The following is a 24,876-nucleotide window of genomic DNA, read 5'->3' as shown; positions in this document are numbered from 1 at the left end:
TTATGTCATGCATAGCGGCGCGCGACCCTTAGATTTTGGCCGCCTACGCCAACATTTTAGCTAGGCGTCACACGCCGCCTACCCTTGCAGGTCTCATGGGAGGCAACCCGAAGGGGTACGACGATGAGCATAGGAGCTCTGTTACTGGCGTATCAAATAGTGGTCACGATGTGTTGCCGACATCAAGTCGAAAGATTACCATGTCCCCGTCGCGTGTAGGCTCGGAAGAGTCTGTCGGTGGCATGAAGAGGACAGATTCGCTTGCCAGTTTGCGTGTGTTGGCCCAGCTCATTGATGGGCGTACGGGGTACTTTGAGGAGGCGCGAATGAGTGAGAGTGCGCTTGCTGACATCAAGAATGCTGGAGTGCGTGAATTTTACACGCAGCAAAATGAGCACCTGGATGGCTGGCGCGAGGTCGATGAGGTGCTCGAGAGTCAGTTCCCGACTGAAGTTATGCGGCGCTTTGTCGTACCTCAACATATAGTGGCAGCTGAAGGCGCTGCGGGAGATACTCACAATGATCGAATGGCCGACGATATCGACGATGCCATCATCACGGATGATGAGGGTGAATCATTAAGTGTACATCCTTTTTCATATCACGCTGGGCGTCGTGGACGCGGCATTAGTGAGCGTGCGATGACCTCGATTTCAGGCATGCTAACCAAGGAAAGAATGGCCATGCGTGGTAACTCGTGTGCCGAACTGGCAGCGGAGAGTCTGCAGGACCTATCGACGTCGATACAGCTCTCTGAGGCCAATCGCGAGCATAAGAGTCTCGCTGACCTACTTGAGAGGCCTGACATGGACTTTTCGAGAGATGACAGCCCTTATCTACGATTTGAGCGCAAGTCACAGAACAAAACTCGTCGGAACAGGTCGCTCCTGCGAAAAATGCTTTCAGAGCACCCTGTGATGGACGAGCATGCACCGAGCACTTCTCATCCGAAGCTGGTAGAGCAGTTTAACTATGGCTCGGTGTCGTCGACTCTGCCTTCGTCTTCCTCAACTACCAAACCAGCGAGCATGGCTGTGTGGACCAAGGCTGACCATGAGCGTGATCAGCTCTTGCAAAATGTCCCTACGCATCAGAGAAAGCAAGATTCAGATGCTCTAGTCAGATTTTACATCAATATCAACCTACTCCTAAATTTGTTACTAGTGGTTGGAAAGATTGTGGCGGTGTGGTCGTCCAACTCCGTGTCGCTGTTGGCTAGTTTGGTCGACAGTGTACTGGATTTGCTGTGTACGATTGTCATCTTTGTCATGTCTCGAGCCACGGCGTATCGCAGCTGGCACACGTTTTACAAGTATCCTGTGGGAAAGCGACGCTTGGAGCCACTGGGCGTGCTTATCTTTAGTGTGTTGATGGTCGTGTCGTTTTTGCAGGTGCTGCTAGAGTCAGTCAGTCGACTGTGGGACATGTGGCTTGGACGCTCTTCCGAGAAAGATTTGACGCTCCCCATGGTGGGCATTGTCTTTATGGTGATGACAATTGTGACCAAAACGATCATGTGGATGCTATGCCGTTCCCACAAGAACTCGAGTATGCATGCGATCGCGCAAGATTCGGAAAATGATGCCATGTTTAATATGATCTCGCTGATTTTTCCTATCTTAGGACAGTATCTTGGACTTGGCATACTCGACCCTATCGGTGGCGCGGGTCTGTCGATCTACATCATCTCCGAGTGGGTCTCCACGTTGGCAGATACGACTGACAAGCTCACTGGCAAAGTGGCCAGTGCCCAAGACGCAGGCAGGTGTTTGTATTTGGTGTCGCGATTCTCGCTTGTGAAGGCCATTTCAGGCTTTGAGATGTACCATGTGGGTGACACCATGGTGGCCGAAGTGGATGTCGTACTTCCCATGAGCTTCAAGCTAAAGGAAGCGCATGATCTCGGTGAAATCATCACATATTGCATCGAAAGTCTGACGGGAATCGAGCGAGCTTACATCCACTTGGACTACAATCCTAGTGGGCAGTCAGGTCACATTGGCCAACGCGGCTAAGTTGGCTTACTACATAGGCTTGCATCGAGTGGAGAATCACAGGGCACAGACCGCCTTCCTAGTAACTATGACGAGTCTACTTCGCAGCCGTTTGTGGACCGCATCGCCCATGCTGCGGCTGCGTCCGGCTGTGCCTGTGAACGGATCGACATACGCTACCACGGCGCGTTTGCTTTCCCGCGCTCCGTCACAGCCTTCATCGACCAAATCACGAGCACCTCCCTCAGGTGGCGTTGGTAGCATCACGATCAAAGCTGGTGTCTTGTTTGCCGGTCTCTCTGCTTTTGCGATTGCTTTGACTGTGTATGGAGTCTGGGATTACTTTGCTGCGTTTCGCGTGTGGCCCAAAGAGCTACGTGAGCCACTGCGGGCCGCCGTCAAGGCTCAACGGAATGGCAAATGGAAGCGCAGCGAAAAGAATTTCCGACACGCTCTGGAGACGGCCAGGATGCTAGGTGCCGAGAAACTAGGCAAGGATCCTCTGCTTAAGACGACAGGCATCGCGATCGCTCTCTCGGCTGTGCTAGAGGAACAGGGTGCATGGCAAGAAGCGATACAAGTGTACTTGGATGCACTCGAGGAAGTGCGCCAGACGCAACAAGGAGCCTCAGAGCCGAAACGCACACCACAAGAGTGGATGCGAGCCGTTGCTCTTGCTCAGAAAATTGGTGATATCGCGCAGAAGCCTGGTGTCCACGCACCGAGCATGGCTCATGGACCCAAAACTATTACAGAGGAGCCGTGCGAGAGTTACTTGGCCTGGAGTGTAGAGGAAATGATGCGCTTGGTTCGAGGTCCAAGCAAAGAACCAGTGCATCTCGAGGACTTGCCACTGCCGCCCTGGGTAGATCGTCAAGATCTCGGAGCGAGCGTCGAAGCACTGGGCGCCTTTTATGCCAGTCGCGGCATGGCAGAGTATGCGGTGCCATTGTATGTGCAGGCCATTTCTATGCTTTTACCAACGAGGAGGAACAGAGATGCAGCAAATGATTCACCACCGCCCACAGTAGCAGAACGATGTCATGCTGCGATCCTGATGAACAACATCAGTCAAGCGCTCACACAGTCCCATACCGACCCGGGAACGATGCAGCGCGCCATTGCATGGGCGATGAAGGGATTGGATTTGGTTAGCCTTACCTCATTCCGCGCCGGCTTCTTGAGTGATATGCCATCAGAGGAGCGAGATTGGCTGCTTCAATTCAGTGGATTGGATCCACAGCGCATCGGAGGCGTCGCCAAGACAGTAGAGGCAGAGTCCGACATGCGTCTAGCGCATGTCAAGCAGCAGTGCCTCGGCACGCAATTTGTGCTGCTGTACAACCTTGGCATGTTCTACTCCATGCAAAATGACAAGGCCACGGCACGAATACTCTTTCGACGTGCGATGCGACAAGCAGACAGAATGCAGCTGCGAGACGCTCGATCACAGTGTGCTAGAGCGATTGCTAGGCTTGACCGTGATGGCGACGCTCAGACTTAGCGTATCGCTCATCCTTGTCTCCATGACGTTCCCACACTTTGCTTGGCCATCCAAAGAAGCGACGCCCCGCGACATGCGCAACCGTCCGCTGAGCCGTGCGCGGTCTTTGCGTCATGTCGAGAAGGACAGGCGGGGGCACGTCGATGCCCAACTCGGCACGTAGCTCATCCAGAGGCTGCTCGAATCGACGCTCCCAAGCTATACTTATGAGGGGTGTTCGCACAAGCTGTCCGAGTCGCCAGGCCCAGTCAGCTAAGCCGACGAGCCGCGGAGTATCGAGGGCAGTAGTGCGTTGTGATAGCACTGCCTGGCCGTCGTCACGTAGAATTCGTGCGCTGCCACCGATGGCCGAAAGAACGGCCACAGGCAAATGCATATGCGAGGCTTCAAAGTACTTGACAATGGTTTCGCCCAGCGTTGAGGTTGGCATGCCAAGAAGCACATGATAAAAGTCGTGTGTCTCGCGGTAGCGCTGAATGACATAGCGTGTTTCGAACGTCGGCATGTACTGTGCCTCACACCGCCCATCTGGACTGACGTGATTCGCACGCAGCCATTCGAACCATACGCGCCCGAATGAGTCGGTAGGCAGCTGTGCCAGGGCATCGATATCGATGGTATGAGAGTTGATAGATGGCCGTTCCACCAACAAGCGCCTGCCTTCATGCGTCGACTGCATCTGATATACCAATTCATCAATACGTGGATACGATGAGACTTGCGTGAGTACGGTCAGCAGGTCGCCGCGACGCGGGCTCACAAGGAGACCCAACGCACTTCCGGTGCCTAGTAGGGCCCGTTCCCAAAATGGTGCACGGACGCCATAGTCAGAATGTTCATGCACTTCGTGCGCATGCTGACTGGACGATGCCTTGGATGCAAGGCGCGTCGTCGTCGTCAGGGCACGCCGAGTCCCATACGGAACGTATCGGCGCAGCATGATGGAAAGGTCTCCACATGGGATGGGCGACTTTTTTTCCTTCCATTTTACCTGCTTCGTCATGCCGCGAGAGTGTGTGCTGTGTGGCCAGGAGCGTGCTGTGCTACGCCGACCCAAAACGGGAGACCTTGTTTGCCGCAACTGCTTTTTTTACGTCTTTGAGACAGAGGTGCACCAGACAATTGTCAATGCACAGCTCTTCCGGCGAGGTGATCGTGTGGCTATTGGCGCCAGTGGTGGCAAAGACTCGACGGTGTTGGCATACGTCATGAAGACGCTAAATGAGCGGTATGACTATGGTTTACAACTGTTCTTGCTAAGTATTGATGAAGGTATAACAGGCTACCGCGACGACAGTCTCGAAACAGTGAAGCGAAATCAAGAGCAGTATGGCATTCCCCTCAAAGTGCTCGGTTACAAAGAACTATATGGCTGGTCCATGGATGATATTGTCGCGTCAGTGGGACGAAAGAACAACTGCACGTTTTGCGGTGTGTTTCGGCGCCAGGCACTCGATCGCGGCGCGGCGTCACTGGGTGTGGACCACATCGTAACAGGACATAATGCAGATGACATGGCGGAAACTGTGCTTATGAATGTTCTGCGGGGTGATATTGCACGTTTAGAACGCTGTACTGATATTGTGACCAAGGGTCCTGATGGGACCGAGGAGGATGACGAACATCAAGGCTGCGGCGGAGGCCAAAGTGGGTTTGGCGGTAGCGGCATTCGACGCAGCAAGCCGTTCAAGTATGCGTACGAAAAAGAGATCGTCATGTATGCCTACTTTAAGCAACTCGATTACTTTAGCACCGAATGCATTTATTCACCGAACGCCTACCGTGGCTATGCGCGCTCCTTCCTCAAGGACCTCGAAAGTATCCGGCCCAGCAGTATTATTGACATCATACACAGCGGCGAGAATCTCCATGTGGCCGGGCAAGTGAAGCGTGCCGTGCAACGTACGTGTGCACGGTGCGGCTATATTTCGTCGAACGAACTATGCAAGGCATGTGTGCTGCTCGAAGGACTAAACCGTGGTGCTCCCTCCCTTGGCATTCGCTCGGACAAGTCACGCGCCGTGCGAGAAGCGCTCGCAGATGCACAGCCAGACATTGGACATACCATTCCCCGCTGGGAAGGTGTACAGCGTTCCAGTGCTACGGCATGGTAACTTTTTTGTATATAGGCAAAAATACAACGGCACGAGAGACCGTGGGTTAACGCTTAAAGATCGTGACGCAGTCCTCGTCTTCCAGCACATGATCGCCACCAACGCGTTGGCCGCGCGGGTGCTTGGCAGACGTGCCCCAAACAACAGCGCACTTGAACTGCTTGAAAATCTCACGGTGAATAGCATTGCAAAAGTCTTCGACGGTACACTTGCCGCGGCGCAAGACGACAGGTGAAGTGTAATCCGGTGGGCATTTACGGGGCTTCGTGTACACGCGGACAAGATCAAGCTCGTCCCACATCTTATCAACAAGCTCGTCCACGTTGAGCCACATCCGAGATGAAATAGGCACCGATTTGGGAATCTTATACAGCAGGTCGAGTTCTTCAATCGAAATCGAGTCAATTTTGTTCAGCACATAAATGCATGGAATATATATACGGTTGCCTTCAATGACATCAATGAGCTCTTCGACCGTGACGTCTTCACGGAACGCAATGTCGGCATTAGAGATGCGGTACTCAGACATGACAGCCCGAATCTCATCATGGTCCAGCTTGGTGAGCGGCACAGTATTAGTGATGGCCAGTCCACCCTTGTCTTTCTTTTTCACAATAACATTCGGGGGCTTTTTGTTGAGGCGAATACCAAAACCTTCCAGTTCTGCCTCGAGAATTTGCTTGTCGTGCAATGGTTTGCACACGTCTAGCACAATAAAGATCAAATTACACGTACGAGCGACAGCAATCACCTGACGACCACGGCCCTTGCCATCTTTCGCACCTTCAATAATACCAGGCAAGTCGAGAATTTGAATACGTGCACCACGCACGACCATAGTACCTGGGACAGTCGTCAGCGTTGTGAATTCATAGGCAGCTGCCTCGGACGTCGTCCCTGTCAGCCCAGACATAAGTGTCGACTTTCCCACAGATGGAAAACCAACAAAGCCAACACTGGCAATACCCGTGCGTGCGACATCGAAGCCCATACCTCCGCCGCCGCCGCCACTACTGCTCGGAGCGATCAGCTCACGCTTCAACTTGGCGAGCTTCGCACGAAGTTGACCAAGATGATACGCAGTGGCCTTATTCTTCTGCGTGCGGGCCATCTCATCTTCGATCTCTTTGATGCGCTGCACCGTCGTCATGTCGTTAGACGATGTGATATGGTTCGCGGTCGTTCCCAAGGTATGTGCAGGAAGAAAAAAAGAGGCGTTAGATCTCGGCCGAAATGTGTAGATGAACGACTGCCCACGAGCCAACGTAACCGTGCGGATAGACTTTAAGACCCTATCACACCTTGCCTAGGAAGGCTGACGGTATGCATTCCCTGGAACGCACGAGACCGCACGGTCCAGGGCATGGTATAGCTCCTGCGTCAGCAACGAAGCTTGTTATGGCACTGCTTGCCTACGTATTTCACTCCGCTTTCATGGCGGTTCGTGCCTCACCCGTCGTGATGTGGGCTGTACCGACCTCGTCTACGATGACGATGACGAGGCCTCGGGACCATGTAGAGGCACCTATTGAGCATAATGAGCCATGGAAAAAGGTTATGGACATTCTTATGATTGCCTTCCTTGTGCTGCTCGGTGGGGTATTTGCGGGTCTGACGCTCGGTCTTATGGGTCTCGATATGGTGAACCTGCAGGTTCTCATGACATCTGGTACAGATCAAGAGAGACAGAACGCGGCCAAAGTCATGCGCCTGCTTGAGCGTGGTAGGCACTGGGTCTTGGTGGTTTTGTTGCTCGGTAATGTGATTGTAAATGAAACGCTTCCGATCTTTTTGTCTGAATTTGGCTCTGGACTCACAGCTGTCATTCTATCTACGATCCTTATTGTCATCTTTGGTGAGATCGTGCCTCAATCAATCTGTGCTCGCTATGGTCTCTCCATTGGTGCCCTATGCGCTCCGCTCGTGCACGGAGCCATGATTCTACTGGCGCCAGTGGCATGGCCCACGGCCAAGCTCCTCGACTATTGCCTTGGCGAAGAGCACGGAACTACATATCGCAAAGCAGAACTCAAAACGTTTGTTTCTTTGCATCAGCAAATCGGAACCGAGCATTTAAACGATGATGAAGTGACCATCATCCGCGCCGTCCTGGATTTGAACGACAAAACAGTGGCAGACGTTATGACACCTATTGAGGATGTGTACACTTTACCCATTGATCACGTTCTCGATGACGCTGGTGTGGATGAGCTTGTCCAATCGGGCTATTCGCGTGTACCCATTCATGAGAATGACCGCCCCGATGCCATTCTTGGTATGTTGCTCGTCAAGCAATTGATCCAATACGACCCAGAAGATGCTTGGCCCGTCTCGCGCTTCCATCTCACACCTCTCCCAGAAACCTCGCCAGACTTGAACCTACTCGATGCCATCAACTATATGCAGGTGGGTCGCTCTCATATGATCCTAGTGTCTAAGCACCCCGGTGAGCCATCGGGTGCCATGGGCGTGGTAACATTGGAAGACATTATCGAGGAAATGATTGGCGAAGAGATCGTGGATGAGACGGACGTATTTGTTGACGTGCACAATAAAATCAAGGTCGTCCGTACCAAGCCGTCAGGTGCCAAGCAGGACCAATGGCAGCCGCTCATTCGCGGTATCATTGAGCGACGCCGTAAATACGGAGGACCAAAAAATATACCGTTGCACAACAGTTTTGGCACCATGGGACAGGGCCCAATGAGCCGAACGCGCAGTTTCAGTCGTTCTTCTAAATATGGCACGATGCCACAAAGCAAAGCACATGACAAGGTGTCTATCAAGAAGATTGGACACCGACGAACGGGCAGTGGACCACAGAGTGAATTGTCCCCGGGAATGCAAGCAGACAAGACGCCTCTGCAGACGCCCAAGTCCATGTCATCGTCTATCACATTTAGTGACTATGGACCAGAGTCGTTGAATCTCGCCGAGTCCGAGCGCACATTCCAAGCCCCTGGGCCATACATTGTTGAAGCAGTTCATGGTACCAGTGACGAATTTCGCGTGATTACTGTGGCCGAGCTGAATGAAGACACGGCACATGACTTGCATAACAAAGCGGTTCACGAAGCGGTCAAGCAGGCCGAAGAGAGTGCACATGTATCACAGTTTAATGACGACCCTGGGCCTACATAGATGAACGAACGCTGTAATGACTTGGCATGTTCATGATATACGCTTAACCACCATGCAATGTACTAATGAAGACAACCCGGTCCCCTGACTTTAGTTCGTAGCACATTTCACCCTCGAGTTCCCAATCGCTATCGTTAACGAGAACGAGAATACCCGGCCTAACATGATCATTCTCCACAAAAAGCTCTTCGCGCTCTTTGATCAGGTGTGTACGAATATATTCCACCAAGGTGCTCATGGTGGGTCTGTTGCCTCCATCAGACGCCGATGCTGGTAATACAATGTCGTGCGTCTTGGCATGCGGTGGAGCAAGCAACAATTCTGTACCACCGCTGTCACCATGGTCAGCCCTCTTCGCAAAAACATTTCACATACCCAAACTCGACGATTACGCGCACATCTTGCGCTTCTCCCATGGTACTAAAGAGGCAATCACTGCCCTGCAACACATCACTTCCGCAGTACAGGGGCATGACAATAACGTAATACGACAGGGTCGATAAGGTGGCATGACTCAGGTGATTGGACACACAAACATCAAGTATCTCGCGAACCAATTAGATCGATGCATGTACGTGTCAGAGAAATTTTCTCCGTGTTGTAGTTCATTAGGCTTCATGTTGAAAAAAATTCCAACAGACATATTCTAACCCCCTATCTAAAAGTCTTCGCGCTTGGCATCTGGCGCTTGGCACAACTTCATCTTTGCCCACAAAGAGGCTAGCACGCCATACAATTTTGGTGCCACCATGATCAACAGACGCAATCTGTGTCTGTTCTCTCTAATTGGTCTGACTTTGCCATACGGCGTCAAGGCGCAGAAGGACACATCGACGTCCGCCGTTATTTCAGCTGTCGTCTTGGCACTCATCCTCTCTGGTGTCTTTTTGTCCTGCTTTATTTACTTGCGCCCCCGTTTTCCAGCGCTTTACCAACCCAAAACGTACCGCGCCCTCCCGCCCAGCAGAAACACACAGCCACTGCCAACTGATGCTTTCAAATGGATCGGACAGTTCCTACGCGTGCCAGACGCTGAGATTCTGCGTATTAATGGTTTCGATGCTTATTCATTCATATGGTTCTTGGTCCTGATGCTTCGTATCTTTGTGCCGATTTGGATTCTTTCTTGGATCGTGTTCATGCCCTTGTATGCTGCGGACTTACCTATCCAAGAGGAACAAGGTGGCGATGGCCGTGGTACTGGATTCAACATGTTTATCTTTGGTAACATTGTGAATGAAAATGAGCAACAGCAAAAGCGAAGTGCAGGTGTCCTGATCATGCATTACATCTTTATGGCATGGATCGTATTTAACATTCACGATGTTATGAAGCACTTTATTCGCTTGCGGAAAGAATTTTTGACATCGCCTGAGCATCGTAACACGAATCAGGCCAAGACATTCCTTGTAAGCAGTGTGCCAAATGAACTGTTGAGCGAAACAAAGATGAAAGAGCTTTATGGTAACGTTCCTGGTGGCGTGAAGCGTGTCTGGATCAACCGCAATCTTAAAGAGCTGCCTGATCTGGTCGAGAAGCGTGATAAGCTCGCCACAAAATTGGAGGGAGCTGTTTGCAAACTGATCAGTACGGCCGCTAAGAAAGTGAAGAAGGGCAAGGTTGATCCTTTGTCCGTCTCTGAAGATGATGTGCCTTCCCTCGACGTGTCTGATCGCTACGTACCTGAAAAGAAGCGTCCTACCCACCGTCTTGGGAAAATTCCTTGTTTTGGTGAGAAGGTTGACACGATCAACTACAGCCGCGAAGAGCTTACGCGTTTGAACCGCGAGATTGAGGCATCGCGCCAAAATGTGATTGACGACTACGAGACGTATCCACCGCAAAGTAGCGCCTTCATTCTTTGCAATACAATGCAAGGTGCTTACCGAGGTGCCAGTTTTCGACCAGTCGAGAACAAGACGCAGATGGATCGTCGATACGTGGAGATGCATCCTGACGACGTCGTATGGAAGAACATGAACTTCAACCCATACGAACGCAAGGTCCGGAGTGCGTGTTGTTGGGGTGTGACTTGGGTGACGGTGATTTTCTGGTCCATTCCTGTGGCTGTGGTGTCGCTTTTCTCGAATGTTGACTACATGAGTGAGAAAGTGTCGTTCCTGGGCTGGATCAAGAGTATCCCCAACGTCCCAATCGGTATTATTAAGGCCGTGCTTCCCACTGCTGCTCTCGCTGTATTGAACAGCCTGCTGCCCCCTTGGCTCCGCTATAACGCCAGAATGAGCGGTATTCCGAGTAAGAACTTGATTGAGCTCAGCCTAATGACCCGCTTTTTCATCTTTATGGTGATTCAGAACTTTATTATCTTCACCGTTCTGTCTGGTATTCAGCAGAAGCTCAGTGATTTTTCTCACGCCGTGCATGACCCTGAAAAGTTCGTTCAGACAATTTCGAGTGCTATTCCCCGTGTGTCGTCTTTCTACCTTGAATACGTGTTCCTACTCGGTCTCTCTGGAGCGGCGGGTATGTTTTTGCAACTCGTCCCTCTTATTTTGTACTACATCAAGCTCAATTTCTTGGGTGCAACACCGCGCAAACTTTGGCACTTGCGTAATGACATGGCTGCACCTGCCTGGGGTGTCTTGTACCCGACTACGTTATTCATAACGGTTCTCGCGTTCGTGTACATGATGTTACAGCCAGTGATCAACGGGTTTGCCTCAGTGACATTTTTCACCTACTATTTGGCACACCGCTACCTATTCCTGTATGTCTTTGACGTCCAACCAAGCACGGAGACAGCTGGCGCCTTCTTCGTCAAAGCCATTCATTACACTTTCATTTGTGCTTACCTCTCATGCCTGTTGGTGGCACTCATGTACCTGTTCAACTCTAGGAATAACCAATCGTTTATCGCCATGGGTGTTCTGACGATCCTGCTTGGTGTGCTTGTGGCTGTCTATCATTACTACATGACGGCATGGTACAAGAAGGAGATGGCCCAGATTCCGGATCTTTTGGCCCAGAAGGAACAAGACATGTCGGTTGTTCCGTTTTCAGATGGCCAGGATGGTGCCATGCCTGTTTTGCTGCCCGACAAGAATGAGTACTACACAGATGCTCAACCGTTTTCACAGGATCATGGTATTGCTATGAAGGCTATGGGCTCCGCGCCTGGCGCGCAAACCATCCAAATGGAGGATCCCGAAGAGGAGCAGGAGAAGGAGCAGTTGCGGGAAATAAACACTATGAATGCATTCTTTAACCCGGCCCGCTTGAAGGACCAGATGATCCAGTGGTACCCGAATGACAACTTCGGTATCGGTCGCTCGCAGATGGCCGCCGATATCGACGCTGGGTACCAGGCTTCGGTGGCCGATGCTTTCATCAACGATAAGTACAAGATCGATGAAAAGGCTGAGGTACCTCCAGGGGAGACAAAGCATTAGAACCTTACAGCATTCATTTATCCAATTTTGTTCCATAGTCAAGTGCAGTCATTTCTCATCGTACATTTACTAGTAATTCAATTCATTGGGCAAGTTTCACTTTCAATGCCGAGAACGAATCTTCTCCACAAAACCAGATGGACGAGACGCAAGATCCTATTGCGAATGTGTCTGAGCGTATATGTTCTCATATGAATGCAGATCATGTAGATTCATTGCAGCATCTGGTCATGTTTTATGAAAGGCTGCCGCAATTACCGGTATGGTGCCATATGACGAAGATTTGTGCGGATCATATGGTGATTGGGTATGTCACCTCTACTCAACAATATCTTCTCAACAAAAAAGCGTCGGCGATCAAGATTTCATTTGAGCCACCCCTTCAATCCATGATGGATGCAAGACAGCGGCTTGTGTCATTAAGCAAAAAAAGTGAAGAAGAGAATCTGCGGGTGCTTCAACAAACATCGGCAACGACCCATCAATGGGAACGGTGGAATCTTGATGCCCTACTTCTGCGAACCAGGCATTTCATCGCCGAACCTGTCACGGTGGCGATGCTGGGAATTATGCTAAGCATGGCACTTTACCCTAACAAAGTGACCCAAAATGAATGGCTCCAGCACCAGCTGGCAACATTATTATGGCCCCTACAAGTGATAACGGCTCTATTCAGTGTGGTGCTCGTAATCCTTAGCATCTTATGGCTCAGTCGTGTATGGACAAACGCCAGTCCCGTCCCTGAAGATATAAGGGTGCTGCCTACGTGGCTTGTGACCACACTCTTTCGACGGACATTGCCCGTTTTGACCAAGGAAGCATGGTCTGGACAGACAGTGGTGGTCACGGGCGGAGCATCAGGTCTTGGTGCCGCGTTGGTGCAGAAACTTGCGGGACGTGGTGCGAAGGTCGCTTCCATTGACGTGTCAAGTGCATGTGTGGATCATGAGCAAGTCACAGCGTATACCTGCGACATATCGAGACGTGATGATGTGTCCCTCACCATGAATAAAATTGTGGAAGAGTGTGGTCAGCCAACAATGTTGATCAATAATGCCGGCGTGGTACATGGCATGCCTCTGCCCACACTACCATCGGAGTCCATTGCACGGACCATGGAAACGAATGTCATGGGGCCCTTTTGGCTGATCAAAGAGGTTTTACCCACCATGATCAGAAACAATAGCGGGCATATCGTGACAGTGTCATCGATTATGGGTTATGCAGGTTTCGCAAAGCTCACAGACTATACAGCCTCTAAACACGCGCTTGTCGGTCTGCACGAGTCTCTGCGGTACGAGCTCGACAGTATTCACAAAGCACCCCACGTCCGCACAACGCTGGTGACAACGGGACAGTTGCAAGACACGCCTATGTTTGATGGTGTTACGCACAGTCCATTCGTGCACTTTGTCGCACCGAGCATCAGTGCGCACCGCGTAGCGGACGCCATTGTCGAGGCATTGGAGCAGCAAGAGAGTCGACATATTGCTATGCCGTGGTATGCATCATGGACACCCGCTCTACGACTTTTGCCATCTTTTGTGCGTGATGGTATCCAGACAGCGCTCGGAGCGAATCATGCCATGCCATCACCGGATGAAGCATATGAAACCAAATAGAGAAATGTTTATGATGAGCTGGGATCGCGCGTCATGCGCAGATAGGGTGTAATACTTTCGTGATCTGGAAAAAGGGAATGTGCTTCCGAGTCAGAGACCTTGGGGTGAATAATCACGCGGTCACCTGGACGCCAGTTGGCGGGCGTCGTGACAGCGTGTCGGTCGCTGAGTTGAAGCGCATCAATGACGCGCAAAATTTCGTCGAAATGGCGGCCCGTGGAGGCGGGGTAGGAAATTTTGAGGCGAATAATGTGCTGGGGATCGATCACAAAGACATCACGCACCGTGAATGGAGCGCCATGGGCGTCGACATTCGTGGGGTCTAACGCATCGAGCATATCGTAGAGGGTGGCGATGGAGCGGTCTGAATCGCCTATGATGGGGAACGTGACGGGTGCCTGTGCAATGGATTGAATATCATGCGCCCAGCGGTTGTGGGACGACACATCATTGGCAGAGAGACCTAGGATCTTGACACCACGCTTAGCAAAGTCGCTGGCACGCCGCGCTACTTCCGCCAGCTCAGTGGTGCACACGGGCGTGAAATCATCCGGATGCGAGAATAGCACAGTCCATGTATTTGCCGACCATTCGTGAAACTTGATACATCCTTGGGTTGTCTGTGCCTCAAAATCCGGGGCCACACAGCCGAGACGCAAATGAGACGGCATATCAATAACCGCGCCAGAGCCACGAATGACCGCGCTCGGGAAAATAAGTTGGTCCTTGCGAGACGGCGAGCTTTAGTAGACCTAATGTGATTGGCTCTATCACTGCATGAAAATGGGCCGACGTTTTCATTGCACGCATTCACTCGCACACGGGCCGGCACATGGGGCAAGTACAAAAGGCACCGCCGGCTGCGTGGACATGTTGACCTGTAACCTCGAATAATACATATCATGTCGAACAACAACAACTTCTCTGCCCAGGCTGACCAGTTTGGTAAGGAAATGTCGGGCAAGCTGCAAAATGCTGCAGGCGAGTTCAAGGAGCAAAGTCAGGCCGCTAAAGAGCAGGGCCAGAATCTCATGAACAAGGCCGAGCAAAACCTACCAGAGGCTAAAAAGCAGGGCCACTCGCTGCTTGAGCAAGGCCAAGAATACTTGAACCAGGCCACGAACTATGTCCACGAGCACTCTCAAAACCTTCTGAACAAGGGTGCTGAGGGAGCCGCTGAGGGCTCGGAGCAAGGCGAGAGCACTTTCGCGCACTTGTCGAAGCAGGCCCAGAAGTACGCCTCGGATGCCATGCAGTCGGTGAGCAATACTTTCCACCAAGCCGGTGACAAGGCTGCTGAGGGTGCTGAGCAGGCCCACCCCAACGAATCGTATCTCGAGGCCGCACGTCGCACAGCGAACGATGCGATCTCGAACGTCCAGAACTACTTCTCTGGCAGCAGCGCTGGTAGCGCCCCATCCGCAGGCAAGTAAATAGATTCCAAGTGCATTTTGAGTGGATTGTGCACGTCAGTGTGGGGCACGTGGAGTACCAAAAGTGGAGACGGCCAGGGTGCAACGCTGGCGGAACTTGTCGTGGGGCTGTGTGTGGACGACCAACACGACGTGCGATGGTCGAAAATACATACGAACGGACGACAGAGGAAGATTTGCAAAAATACCTGTTTTCGAAGTATGCAGGTCATGCACTTAGTCGTGACTCAACGACGGCGCCGAAGAACGACGGCGCACCACCAGGAGATTGGCTACCCAAATACCTAGACGAGAAAGCTGAAAAAGAATGGGCTATAACAAGTGCGTCTGACGAAAGTGTTACGTCCTCTCAAAGAGAGCTTGACGAGGAATACCGACGTGCATGTGAGGAATGGGAAGAAGGCGTCCGGCAGCTGCAAGTGGCGTTCCAGGTGGTACTGATACCACTCATCGGCAAGTGGGTTGGCCGGCGATGGAGCTATTGGCGTACGTTAGCCCTCTCTTTACTAACGTGACAGTTTTTGCCCGGTGGTTTTATCGTGCCGACAAGTAAAGGCTCGACAATCTGTATGCAAACAATATGCGGCCAAGTCGCGCTTGCACAAGTACCCAGTTGAACTAAGGTGTACGATCTATAAACGGACCAAGATACTTCTGCCGATCGCGGGCCGTATATGCCACGACGTCGGAGGCGGCCGATGCCGTGGCCCTTGGCACGAACAGTTGATGACAAAGCAAACCAAAGAAAGGGGACTTTTCTAAGCACACCCACATTCATTTTTCCAGCATGAATGCGCCTGATGGTTTGCCGCGTATTGTGATTGTAGACCACTATGATTCTTATACGCGCAACCTAATTCCGTTGATTGCATCGTGCTTTGATCCGCCACCGGATCCGGAGCTCCTTGCTCGCCGTGTGACGGTGATTCCCCACACATTGCCGGTCTTATCGCCGCTAGCGTTTCGCGAGCGCCTCTTGACCCATGTCGATGCCCTGATCCTATCTCCTGGACCAGGTACATCAGACAATGAGGTGGATTTCGGGCAGGCAGCTGCATTGCTGCAATCGCCGGAGCTTGAGCATATACCGATCCTTGGTGTGTGTTTGGGCCACCAGGGCATAGCTACGACGGCTGGTGCCAAAATTGTACAGCTGGCTGCTCCGTTTCATGGAAGAACACGAGAGCTCATCATGGATTCCAATTCACTCAGTGAAAATGGACAGAAGAGTATCGTGAGCGGTATTCCTGAGGGCACCGCGGTCATTTGTTACAACAGCCTGTGTGTGGACGAGTCGACTCTTCCATCGACACTGCGAGTGGTCGCACGCTCTCGCCTAAGTCCAAATGAGACCATGGTGCAGGCAATAGAACATACGAAGCGGCCCCTGTACGGCGTCCAATTCCACCCAGAGAGTATCGAAACCAATGGCGGCACATTGGTGATGCAAAACTTTCTGCACAATGTAGCCCACTTTTGGGCTCGGCATGATCAAGCACGTGTTGAAGCGTGGAAGGACGCGATGCACACCTGCTTGCCGCCAGATATTGTGGCTCTAGGAAGTGCGTGCCTAGCGCTTGGCAAACAAATACATGTGCCACGTCGCCGCTGGCGTGTGTTCGAGAAAGCTCTCACAAGCTGTACCAGTTTGCCTGATAAGCTGGCGTACGATGCGCCGGCACTCTTTGAGAAGCTTTTTCGTCGAGATGAGCCTGGCGCGGTGTGGCTTGACAGTGCCAATCCCCGAGACCCCCAAAGCCACGTGTCTATACAGAGTCGTGCGACATGCATCATGACATATGATATGGACGGTGTGCTTCGCGTGCACCAGCCGAATGTCGTGCGACGCATAGACATGCATCCACACCAGACGTTATGGGACTGGATGGAGGACGCGCAGCGCACGATGCAGGCCCAGGTACATCCCATGTCGCCCAATGCCCATACCCAATTTCGCACGGGCTTTGTGGGATACTGGGGCTACGAGCTGAAAGACGAGTCACTCGGACTTGCATCACTATCGTCAAAACGATATGAGCCGCATTCAGGCACGGGTTTTGATCGTACGAAGCTGCCCGCTGCTCAATGGGCTTTTTGTGACCATGCACTGTGTTTGGACCATGCAACAAATACATGGATGGCGTATGCTCTGGTGGACGAAGGCGGCGATACATGCGGTCCACTAGCGGAGCTTGAGACGCATGGTGTGCGATTGGGCATGCCGGCCGCTGAGGCTGAGGCATGGCTCACGCAAGCGCAGCGTGCCGTCGACTCTCTTCAACGCATGGCCGATGTGCCACCCGCATCACTGAAGGTGCACACGGTGGATGATGCCGAAGTCTACAAGGACCGTATTGAAGCGTGCAGGCGCTATATTGCGAGTGGCGAAAGCTACGAGCTCTGTCTCACCACGCAATTTGAGGGCACACTACCCTTTTCTCCCTCGTACGCGTCGTACTTCTCCCTGTACTGTGCCTTGCGCCAGAAAAACCCAGCTCCCTTTTCGGCCTACGTGGAACTCGTATCATGTGACGGATCCACGCCGCAAGCCATTTTGTCCACCAGTCCTGAACGCTTCCTCACTGTGTCAGACGCCGGTGCTGTGGAAATGCGGCCCATCAAAGGCACGAAGGTGCGTCCTGGATGGGGCGAGGACGAGTCGGATTGGTTCGAAAAAGCGAGGCACGACGCATCTATGCAAGCCTACATGGTGGCAGAAGACGAGAGTCGGAAGCAAGCATTGCACATGGACCCTAAAGAGCGTGCTGAGAACCTCATGATTGCCGACCTAATTCGAGCAGATTTACAGGCAGTCTGCTACCCGGGCTCCGTCGCCGTGCCACGCCTTATTGCCTTGGAGACCTACGAGACGGTGCACCAGCTTGTCACGTCGGTGACGGGGCAGCTGCGCCCTGGCATTGGATGTGTCGAGGCAGCTAAACGGTGCTTCCCGCCGGGCAGCATGACGGGTGCGCCAAAGCGCCGCAGTGTCGAACTTATTGAGACGTTGGAACGAACGTCGCATGCGCCCCAAGGCACAACGCGTCGCCGCGGCGTGTACTCTGGTGCCTTGGGCTTTATGGGTGTAGACGGCGCATCCAATCTCTCAGTTGTCATTCGCACCGTCACGGTACAGAACGATCATGCATTGGTCGGCGCTGGTGGTGCCGTGACCTTTTTATCTACACTCGATGGCGAATGGAGCGAAGTCATGACTAAGCTAGGGTCGGTAGCTGCACTCGCATAGCCTTACATCTCGCCACATTCTGGGTATAAGACACAAACCACGTACCTACAATGCGCACGTCCATACGTGGCCGGTTGTTCGCGCCGCATGGCACTTGCTCGACTTTGCGCACCGTCAGCATGCCCTCAACGACACGGCCAAATACGACATGCTTGCCGTCGAGAAATTCGGCTGGCTGCGTCGTGATAAAAAACTGTGTAAGTACAGGCCACGTACCTGGCATCCATTGCTATGCGGCCCTGCATTCGCCATGCTGAGCAGACCCGGCGCATCGTGCTTCAATATGAAATTCTCGTCAGCAAATTTGTCACCATAGATGCTAAAACTGCCGGTTCCATCACCGTTTAGAAAGTCACCTCCCTGACACATAAAGTCCTTGATGATGCGATGGAAAAGCGCGCCTTTGTACCCCATAGGCTGGTGATTCACACTGGCATCAGTGCCCATACACGTACCGATGCTCGCCCGTGCACAGCTGTCGAAAATTTTCTGCGGTTCTAGTGTCAACGTGCGCATACGTACTTCGGAACAATGTCACTGTACAGCTCGAACTTGATGCGCCCTACCGGTGTATCACCAACGTTCACGTCGAAGAACACCACCGGTCGTCCCTTGGTGCCGGCGCCCTGCATCACGATAAGAAAGGAGATGGGCGTGTGGAGAAATCCGACCATTTGTTTCCCACCATGCAGCTCTGGTCTCGCGCTTCGACTAGGCAACTGGGACGCGCTGCACTTCGCACGGTAGCATGGCGATCACCCGCACGGGTGGGATATGTGCCGCTGCCACGCACGTATATGAACACGCGTCCCGTCTCGCGGCATGACACGCTGCCATATGAGTACGTTGAAAAACCTGACATCCAGTGACTTGGACGCCAGTGGATCGTTTGTGAATATCAACGAAGATGACTCTATACCGATTCGCATTCTTAAAGTCTCCCCCACAGAAATCAAACTGGCCAACGGTGACGTCGTACCCCCTACATGCATATTTCTGCAAGGCCAGACTTTTGTATGGACCCCGCCGCCTGTGGACCCCATGACGGCGATGCCGAGTGGCAAGGGCTGGGAGGCATGGACGGAAGACGTATGGAGCATCTTTGACATGACCATGCCCAAGCCAGGTACGCTTCTATCACACTCACACAGAAATACTTGTCTTCGGTACAGGAAACACCGTTTTGCCTGTGCCTCACAAGATTCGTTCCTTGCTGCATTCGATGGGTATTCAGCTAGACGTGCAAAACACTGTACGTACAGCCAGCTTACCTTCAGCGTCATGCGTGCTCAACATTCAATTTGCTTACAGAGGAAGGCCGCAATGTCGCAGCAGCGCTCTTGCCCCTCACGTAGATGTAATTTGGTATCTATTGCACAGAATGAATGGGTTGCACCGCAAAGTACTCAATCAGATAGTGCGAGAAGCTGGCTCCGATAAATCCAATGCCCGTGTACACAATAAGGCGCGGGAGGTCTGTGGTCAGAGCAAGTTGACGTACCTTGGCAGAAGAGTTCTGTCGTCCTACTAGGCATTTTACGTTCCAACGATAGGGAATCGATCTGAGAGCCTGGCTTGGGAACTGCGGCCATGCGATGCCGAAGTTCGGAGGCAGGTGGCACAGCACTCGTGCTAGCAACAGCCTGGTCTTGTGGGACGTCAAGCTTCGGTTCCCGAGAACTTTGAGGCATCAAAACGCGGTACATCGCCGGTACGGATGTCTTCACGATTGGCGTAGCCACTATCTTCCACAGGACGAGTGGAACGATAGCGAAGGCAGATGCCACGCACAGCCGGACAGCCGGGCGATGTACGACGGCAATAGTCCACATCATTCTACTGCGATACTGCCATCCAGGCGACACACCCGTGATGACCCAGCGCCATAGTGCGTCGAGTTGATGCATATCCGCATAGTAGAAGTTATTTGTCCGCCAGTTCCCCATAGCAACACCCACGAAAGCACCAATAAAGCATACCACATCCTCATAGCATGGGCATGGCTGAATAGGAATGGGGTGCAGGGCCAAGATCAAGTATCCAACCACGAAGAGTGACAATGGCACTGGTGTTAGTGACCCCTACGTACCAAACACGGTCCCCCAGTTCAGGTACGACAGCAACAGATTATCCGAAAAGATAGAAATACCTGCACTCAGAGCACCAATCAGCATTCCTGTCACACAGTCCAGCACTGTATGCATGCCGAGGTACAGTCGTCCGTAGACGATCGAAAACACATACAAAGAGAGAAGAATCTCAAACATATATGAATTCGCCAACTGGACCCATAGAGATGATCCGTGAATAATTTCAGACAGTACCTGGATATGCAGCAGTGGCCGAAATTGCTGGACAAAGTAGTACACCACAATAGCCATGGTCATCGAATTGGCAGAATGCGTCGATGGAAATCCGTACTCTAGGTGATGCGTGCCAACCACAATCCGGCGCACTGGTGGACTTAGTGGACGCTGCACACACACATAGTCCTAGCGCTGTCAGCTCCATTCTCATCGTACCTTGAGCATTGCTGCAAAGATTACGGCCAATGCGGAGGAGAGAATAAGGCTGTAGCGTGAGCAGTCTCTTATACACATACACCCTGCCGAACTTTTGATCCACAATAAGATACATCAGAGGAAGAAACAACATAAAGAAAGTATGAGAACCCAACACGGACGTATAGGAGAAGTACATATCCAAGCATGGTTGAGACACGAACGTCTGCATGTTAGCTTCTTTTACGCAAAAAGCGCACCTGATGCCGTGCTAGAGTTTTCGAGTGCCTTTGTACGTATCGTTCCATTACATTATGCAGTGAAACAATAAATGAGGGACGCTTCGCCTCGATGCCGCCTCCCGTTGTCATGCTGATAGCAGGGGAATTCGCTCCACTGTCGTTGGACCTCTTGGACTTTTCTCCACATGCATCCAAAGCTCAAATTTTTTTCCTACTAGCTTCATCATTCTTGGCCCCTTGGCGTGGCGTGGATTGACACAGCGAAGCTCATTAAGAGCAGCACATCGTGTTTTCCATATCTGCACCATGTCGAAGGATTTTCCTGATGTCGATTCATTTCCTGAGACGGGTGTTCCCAAGTTCGAAAAGCTTAGCGGCTATGATTTTTACCAGAGCATAGGCTCGCCGAAGCGCGTTGTTGCGCCCATGGTGGATCAGTCAGAACTAGCTTGGCGCATCCTGTGCAGGAGATATGGAGCAGATCTCGTGTATTCGCCGATGATCAATGCCAAGATTTATGCACAGCAAGGCCGTGGCATGCATCGCGTTCGTGAGGGGTTTTTCAATCAGGATATCGGTGAAGAGGGTGCTCATATCTTACCGTTAGGCGATGTGAAAGACACGGATCGACCTCTCATCGTACAATTTTGTGCCAATGATCCAGATTTGCTCCTTGATGCAGCAAAGTCCGTGGAAGACAAATGCGACGCGATTGACTTGAATTTAGGATGTCCCCAGCAAATTGCCAAGCGTGGCAAATTCGGCGCATATCTCATGGACGACTGGGACTTGGTATTTCGTCTCATCAATACATTACACCTGAATCTTAAAGTGCCCGTCACAGCCAAATTTCGCGTGTACGAGTCGGAGGAGAAGAGCATAGCATACGCTCGCATGATCCAACGTGCCGGGGCACAAATTGCGACGGTACATGGACGAACACGTGAAATGAAGGGCCACAAAACAGGCTTAGCTGACTGGTCCATTGTACGTGCCGTGAAACAGGCACTTGATATCCCTGTGTTCGCAAATGGCAATATCATGTATGCACAAGACTGGCGCGACTGCTTGGTATACACAGGCTGCGATGGTGTCATGAGTGCTGAGGGTAACTTGTACAATCCAGCGATTTTTCACCCCGAAGTGGGACCTGACTTGTCCTCTCTATCCGATCGAAATGGTGACCACTCCGTCTTTGAGCCGATGCGCATGGTGAAGGTGGCACATGAGTACCTAGATATCGTGGCCACTCTCAAGACACCCACATCTCATGGCGCTATCAAAGGTCATATGTTCAAAATCACGCGGCCAGCTCTGTGTATCCATACTGATTTGCGACCTGTGCTCGGAGGTGCTCGAGCGTACGATGGAGAGCCTGGCGAAGATCGTGTGCGTGACTACCGTGCCTTTTTGCACGAACTTGCCAAGCGGCTTGAACATGATGAATCCCTAACGCAATATTATACCCGGCCTGATGATCTGCCCAATTACTATGTTGTACCCCCGCATCTGCAGGACACGTTGGATCGCACAACACGGCCTGACTATATTCCACATTGGTATATCCAACCTTATTTCCGGCCACCCCTAAATCCACCGAAGTCTGCCTCTGGCAGCGATGCGAAAGAAGAAGCTCCTGCGGCGAAGCGCGTAAAAATAGACTCGAGCACATAAATGAGTTTCTCCACTTAGATACCATGACTGAGCCGACAGATTCGCCGTTCGAGTCGCTCTGGCATGAGGCCGAGTCACTCAAGGAACAGGGGAATGAACACTTTAGCAAAGCAAAGTATGCCATGTCTATTACAAGTTATACGGATGCTCTTTTACGTCTACCCTCACGACACGAGCCATGCCCTGATGCATCACTTCAAGACCAGGTGAAAGACACACGGACCAAGGTCTATACCAACCTGGCCGCAGCACATTTGAAACTGGTATGTACATCATTGCTGACATACAGGACCAATTCAAGGAAACTGTCACTGCTAGCTCTGAAGCTCTTTCTGAAGATCCGAAGAACGTCAAGGCACTGTATCGTCGCGCTATGGCCAATGAGCGGTTGGGCGGATGGTCGCGCCTCGAATCAGCGCTCAAAGACTACAAAGCTTTGGAAGAACTTGAGAACGAAGGCCTTGTTCCACTTAGTTTTCATGCCGAGCTTCGTGAGGCCTTGTCGCGCCTTCCACCCAAGATTCACGCGGTAGGTGAAAGCGAAAAGGCTGCAATGCTCGGACAACTCAAGAATATGGGAGACAAGGTCCTGGGCTGGTTTGGTTTGTCGACCGACAACTTTCAGCTACAACAGCAGGAAAATGGTGGATATTCGGTTCAGTTCAAGTCCTAAACAAACTATGTGAAGAGCTTGTTCACACTCATGGAACCATCCGTCTGCCGCTTGAGCACCTTGGAAATAGCTAATTCAAAGTCTTCTTGCGAGACATGCTGACGGCGTTCACGAAGAGCATACATACCAGCTTCGGTGCAGATACCGCGGACTTCGGCACCGGAGCATTGACCCATCTTTTCAGCTAGCACACGCAGATTGATACCACGTTGCAGCGACATCTTGCGCGAATGAATACGCAGAATGGAAACGCGTGCCTCTGGACCTGGCGGCGGAAACTCAATCTTACGGTCGATGCGTCCGGGGCGCAGCAATGCGCTGTCGAGGATGTCGATTCGGTTCGTGGCCATGATGACCTTGATATTTTGCGTGTCTTCGAATCCGTCAAGCTGATTTAATAGCTCAAGCATGGTGCGCTGTACTTCTGAGTCACCATTGCCGCCATCGTCACCACGGCTAGAACCGATGCTGTCGATTTCGTCCATAAAAATAATAGAAGGCGCATGCTCACGGGCCATAACGAAGAGCTCACGCACCATGCGGCTACCTTCACCGATGTACTTCTGCACAAGCTCACTGCCGCTCACGCGAATAAATTTGCAATCAGTATGATGCGCCACAGCGCGTGCGAGAAGCGTTTTACCCGTTCCAGGTGGACCGTACAGGAGCACACCTTTCGGCTGTGCAATACCCAAGCTCTCGAACAGCTCTGGATGCTTGACAGGAAGTTCAATGACCTCCTTGATTTCTTTAATTTGACGGTCAAGACCACCGACCATTTCGTATGTACTGTCCGGCACCTTTTCGACCATCATGAGCGAGACGAGTGGGTCAATCTTATTTGGAAGAATTTTGTGCAATGTATAAGAGTCAGAACGAAGAGCGACACGGAGCGATGGCTTCAGTTGAGCGACGTCAATATCGGACGCAACATCCACGACGTATTTGCCCTCTGGCTGGATCTTCACCAGCACCTTTTTCTTTCCCATGACTTTCTCGACCTCACCCACGTACGATCCAGGTTCCTGTAACAGCTGAAGTTCCTCGTGGATCATACGCACACGGGCATTCAGCGAGTTGCGCTGTGCTTCCAAGCGACGAAGATTCTGTGCTTTTTCATTGATAGTCAGCTCGTATGACTGAATTTTTGAGAGGAAAAACGAATCAACACCAGCTGGAGCCTTAGATTCACGGTGATTTTGCTCACCAGCCTGGTTGTCCACGCTTACTTGCGAGGATGCTACCGCAGCTACCATAGCGTCCGTCGTGGCGGAGAGTTCTCCATCGCACCAGCTGCACGCGCGTCCGATCACTTATCACG

General features: G+C 51.9%; 19 protein-coding genes across 19 annotated transcripts; 12 read left to right on the top strand and 7 right to left on the bottom strand.

The window, feature by feature from the left end:
- Positions 1-95: 95 nt before the first annotated feature.
- Positions 96-2,015, top strand: MRET_2567 (cation diffusion facilitator; the record flags this gene model as incomplete). Its single annotated transcript, XM_027629194.1, has 1 exon — positions 96-2,015. The coding sequence occupies one exon, from the start codon at positions 96-98 to the stop codon at positions 2,013-2,015; it is 1,920 nt and encodes a 639-aa protein (XP_027485152.1).
- A 67-nt stretch (positions 2,016-2,082) lies between these two features.
- On the top strand, positions 2,083-3,498 carry MRET_2566 (uncharacterized protein; the record flags this gene model as incomplete). Its single annotated transcript, XM_027629193.1, has 1 exon — positions 2,083-3,498. One exon carries the CDS (start codon positions 2,083-2,085, stop codon positions 3,496-3,498), a length of 1,416 nt encoding a protein of 471 aa, XP_027485151.1.
- Positions 3,464-4,438, bottom strand: MRET_2565 (ubiquinone biosynthesis protein COQ4; the record flags this gene model as incomplete). Its single annotated transcript, XM_027629192.1, has 1 exon — positions 3,464-4,438. One exon carries the CDS (start codon positions 4,436-4,438, stop codon positions 3,464-3,466), a length of 975 nt encoding a protein of 324 aa, XP_027485150.1.
- Positions 4,439-4,499: 61 nt separating this feature from the next.
- MRET_2564 (cytoplasmic tRNA 2-thiolation protein 1) lies at positions 4,500-5,612 on the top strand (the record flags this gene model as incomplete). The annotated part of the gene is made up of 1 exon (XM_027629191.1): positions 4,500-5,612. The coding sequence occupies one exon, from the start codon at positions 4,500-4,502 to the stop codon at positions 5,610-5,612; it is 1,113 nt and encodes a 370-aa protein (XP_027485149.1).
- Positions 5,613-5,658: 46 nt separating this feature from the next.
- Positions 5,659-6,762, bottom strand: MRET_2563 (GTP-binding protein RBG1; the record flags this gene model as incomplete). The annotated part of the gene is made up of 1 exon (XM_027629190.1): positions 5,659-6,762. The coding sequence occupies one exon, from the start codon at positions 6,760-6,762 to the stop codon at positions 5,659-5,661; it is 1,104 nt and encodes a 367-aa protein (XP_027485156.1).
- Positions 6,763-6,935: 173 nt separating this feature from the next.
- MRET_2562 (metal transporter CNNM) lies at positions 6,936-8,753 on the top strand (the record flags this gene model as incomplete). The annotated part of the gene is made up of 1 exon (XM_027629189.1): positions 6,936-8,753. The coding sequence occupies one exon, from the start codon at positions 6,936-6,938 to the stop codon at positions 8,751-8,753; it is 1,818 nt and encodes a 605-aa protein (XP_027485155.1).
- A 43-nt stretch (positions 8,754-8,796) lies between these two features.
- Positions 8,797-9,169, bottom strand: MRET_2561 (ubiquitin related modifier 1; the record flags this gene model as incomplete). The annotated part of the gene is made up of 2 exons (XM_027629188.1): positions 8,797-9,085; positions 9,129-9,169. The coding sequence occupies 2 exons, from the start codon at positions 9,167-9,169 to the stop codon at positions 8,797-8,799; spliced, it is 330 nt and encodes a 109-aa protein (XP_027485154.1).
- A 333-nt stretch (positions 9,170-9,502) lies between these two features.
- Positions 9,503-12,163, top strand: MRET_2560 (calcium permeable stress-gated cation channel; the record flags this gene model as incomplete). The annotated part of the gene is made up of 1 exon (XM_027629187.1): positions 9,503-12,163. One exon carries the CDS (start codon positions 9,503-9,505, stop codon positions 12,161-12,163), a length of 2,661 nt encoding a protein of 886 aa, XP_027485153.1.
- Positions 12,164-12,300: 137 nt separating this feature from the next.
- Positions 12,301-13,785, top strand: MRET_2559 (short-chain dehydrogenase reductase; the record flags this gene model as incomplete). The annotated part of the gene is made up of 1 exon (XM_027629186.1): positions 12,301-13,785. The coding sequence occupies one exon, from the start codon at positions 12,301-12,303 to the stop codon at positions 13,783-13,785; it is 1,485 nt and encodes a 494-aa protein (XP_027484842.1).
- An 8-nt stretch (positions 13,786-13,793) lies between these two features.
- MRET_2558 (mitochondrial peroxiredoxin PRX1) lies at positions 13,794-14,456 on the bottom strand (the record flags this gene model as incomplete). Its single annotated transcript, XM_027629185.1, has 1 exon — positions 13,794-14,456. The coding sequence occupies one exon, from the start codon at positions 14,454-14,456 to the stop codon at positions 13,794-13,796; it is 663 nt and encodes a 220-aa protein (XP_027484843.1).
- A 231-nt stretch (positions 14,457-14,687) lies between these two features.
- MRET_2557 (uncharacterized protein) lies at positions 14,688-15,218 on the top strand (the record flags this gene model as incomplete). The annotated part of the gene is made up of 1 exon (XM_027629184.1): positions 14,688-15,218. The coding sequence occupies one exon, from the start codon at positions 14,688-14,690 to the stop codon at positions 15,216-15,218; it is 531 nt and encodes a 176-aa protein (XP_027485043.1).
- Positions 15,219-15,355: 137 nt separating this feature from the next.
- MRET_2556 (uncharacterized protein) lies at positions 15,356-15,771 on the top strand (the record flags this gene model as incomplete). Its single annotated transcript, XM_027629183.1, has 2 exons — positions 15,356-15,704; positions 15,737-15,771. The coding sequence occupies 2 exons, from the start codon at positions 15,356-15,358 to the stop codon at positions 15,769-15,771; spliced, it is 384 nt and encodes a 127-aa protein (XP_027485044.1).
- Positions 15,772-16,005: 234 nt separating this feature from the next.
- On the top strand, positions 16,006-18,465 carry MRET_2555 (para-aminobenzoate (PABA) synthase; the record flags this gene model as incomplete). The annotated part of the gene is made up of 1 exon (XM_027629182.1): positions 16,006-18,465. One exon carries the CDS (start codon positions 16,006-16,008, stop codon positions 18,463-18,465), a length of 2,460 nt encoding a protein of 819 aa, XP_027485041.1.
- Positions 18,466-18,467: 2 nt separating this feature from the next.
- On the bottom strand, positions 18,468-19,097 carry MRET_2554 (peptidyl-prolyl isomerase H (cyclophilin H); the record flags this gene model as incomplete). Its single annotated transcript, XM_027629181.1, has 5 exons — positions 18,468-18,484; positions 18,511-18,658; positions 18,682-18,895; positions 18,921-18,962; positions 18,988-19,097. 5 exons carry the CDS (start codon positions 19,095-19,097, stop codon positions 18,468-18,470), a joined length of 531 nt encoding a protein of 176 aa, XP_027485079.1.
- A 54-nt stretch (positions 19,098-19,151) lies between these two features.
- On the top strand, positions 19,152-19,820 carry MRET_2553 (NADH dehydrogenase (ubiquinone) 1 alpha subcomplex subunit 3; the record flags this gene model as incomplete). Its single annotated transcript, XM_027629180.1, has 4 exons — positions 19,152-19,306; positions 19,332-19,591; positions 19,617-19,717; positions 19,743-19,820. 4 exons carry the CDS (start codon positions 19,152-19,154, stop codon positions 19,818-19,820), a joined length of 594 nt encoding a protein of 197 aa, XP_027485045.1.
- Positions 19,821-19,834: 14 nt separating this feature from the next.
- On the bottom strand, positions 19,835-21,337 carry MRET_2552 (sphingosine-1-phosphate phosphohydrolase; the record flags this gene model as incomplete). The annotated part of the gene is made up of 6 exons (XM_027629179.1): positions 19,835-19,941; positions 19,967-20,530; positions 20,555-20,957; positions 20,988-21,036; positions 21,068-21,192; positions 21,227-21,337. 6 exons carry the CDS (start codon positions 21,335-21,337, stop codon positions 19,835-19,837), a joined length of 1,359 nt encoding a protein of 452 aa, XP_027485110.1.
- A 177-nt stretch (positions 21,338-21,514) lies between these two features.
- Positions 21,515-22,882, top strand: MRET_2551 (tRNA-dihydrouridine synthase 1; the record flags this gene model as incomplete). Its single annotated transcript, XM_027629178.1, has 1 exon — positions 21,515-22,882. One exon carries the CDS (start codon positions 21,515-21,517, stop codon positions 22,880-22,882), a length of 1,368 nt encoding a protein of 455 aa, XP_027484840.1.
- Positions 22,883-22,905: 23 nt separating this feature from the next.
- Positions 22,906-23,555, top strand: MRET_2550 (mitochondrial import receptor subunit TOM71; the record flags this gene model as incomplete). Its single annotated transcript, XM_027629177.1, has 2 exons — positions 22,906-23,145; positions 23,172-23,555. The coding sequence occupies 2 exons, from the start codon at positions 22,906-22,908 to the stop codon at positions 23,553-23,555; spliced, it is 624 nt and encodes a 207-aa protein (XP_027484841.1).
- A 5-nt stretch (positions 23,556-23,560) lies between these two features.
- MRET_2549 (26S proteasome regulatory subunit T6) lies at positions 23,561-24,811 on the bottom strand (the record flags this gene model as incomplete). The annotated part of the gene is made up of 1 exon (XM_027629176.1): positions 23,561-24,811. One exon carries the CDS (start codon positions 24,809-24,811, stop codon positions 23,561-23,563), a length of 1,251 nt encoding a protein of 416 aa, XP_027485070.1.
- Between the last annotated feature and the right edge of the window lie 65 nt (positions 24,812-24,876).

The sequence above is a fragment of the Malassezia restricta genome, chromosome IV, assembly GCF_003290485.1.
Source record: "Malassezia restricta chromosome IV, complete sequence".
Lineage (NCBI taxonomy): Eukaryota > Fungi > Basidiomycota > Malasseziomycetes > Malasseziales > Malasseziaceae > Malassezia > Malassezia restricta.
This window is presented reverse-complemented; position numbering and strand designations above follow the sequence as displayed.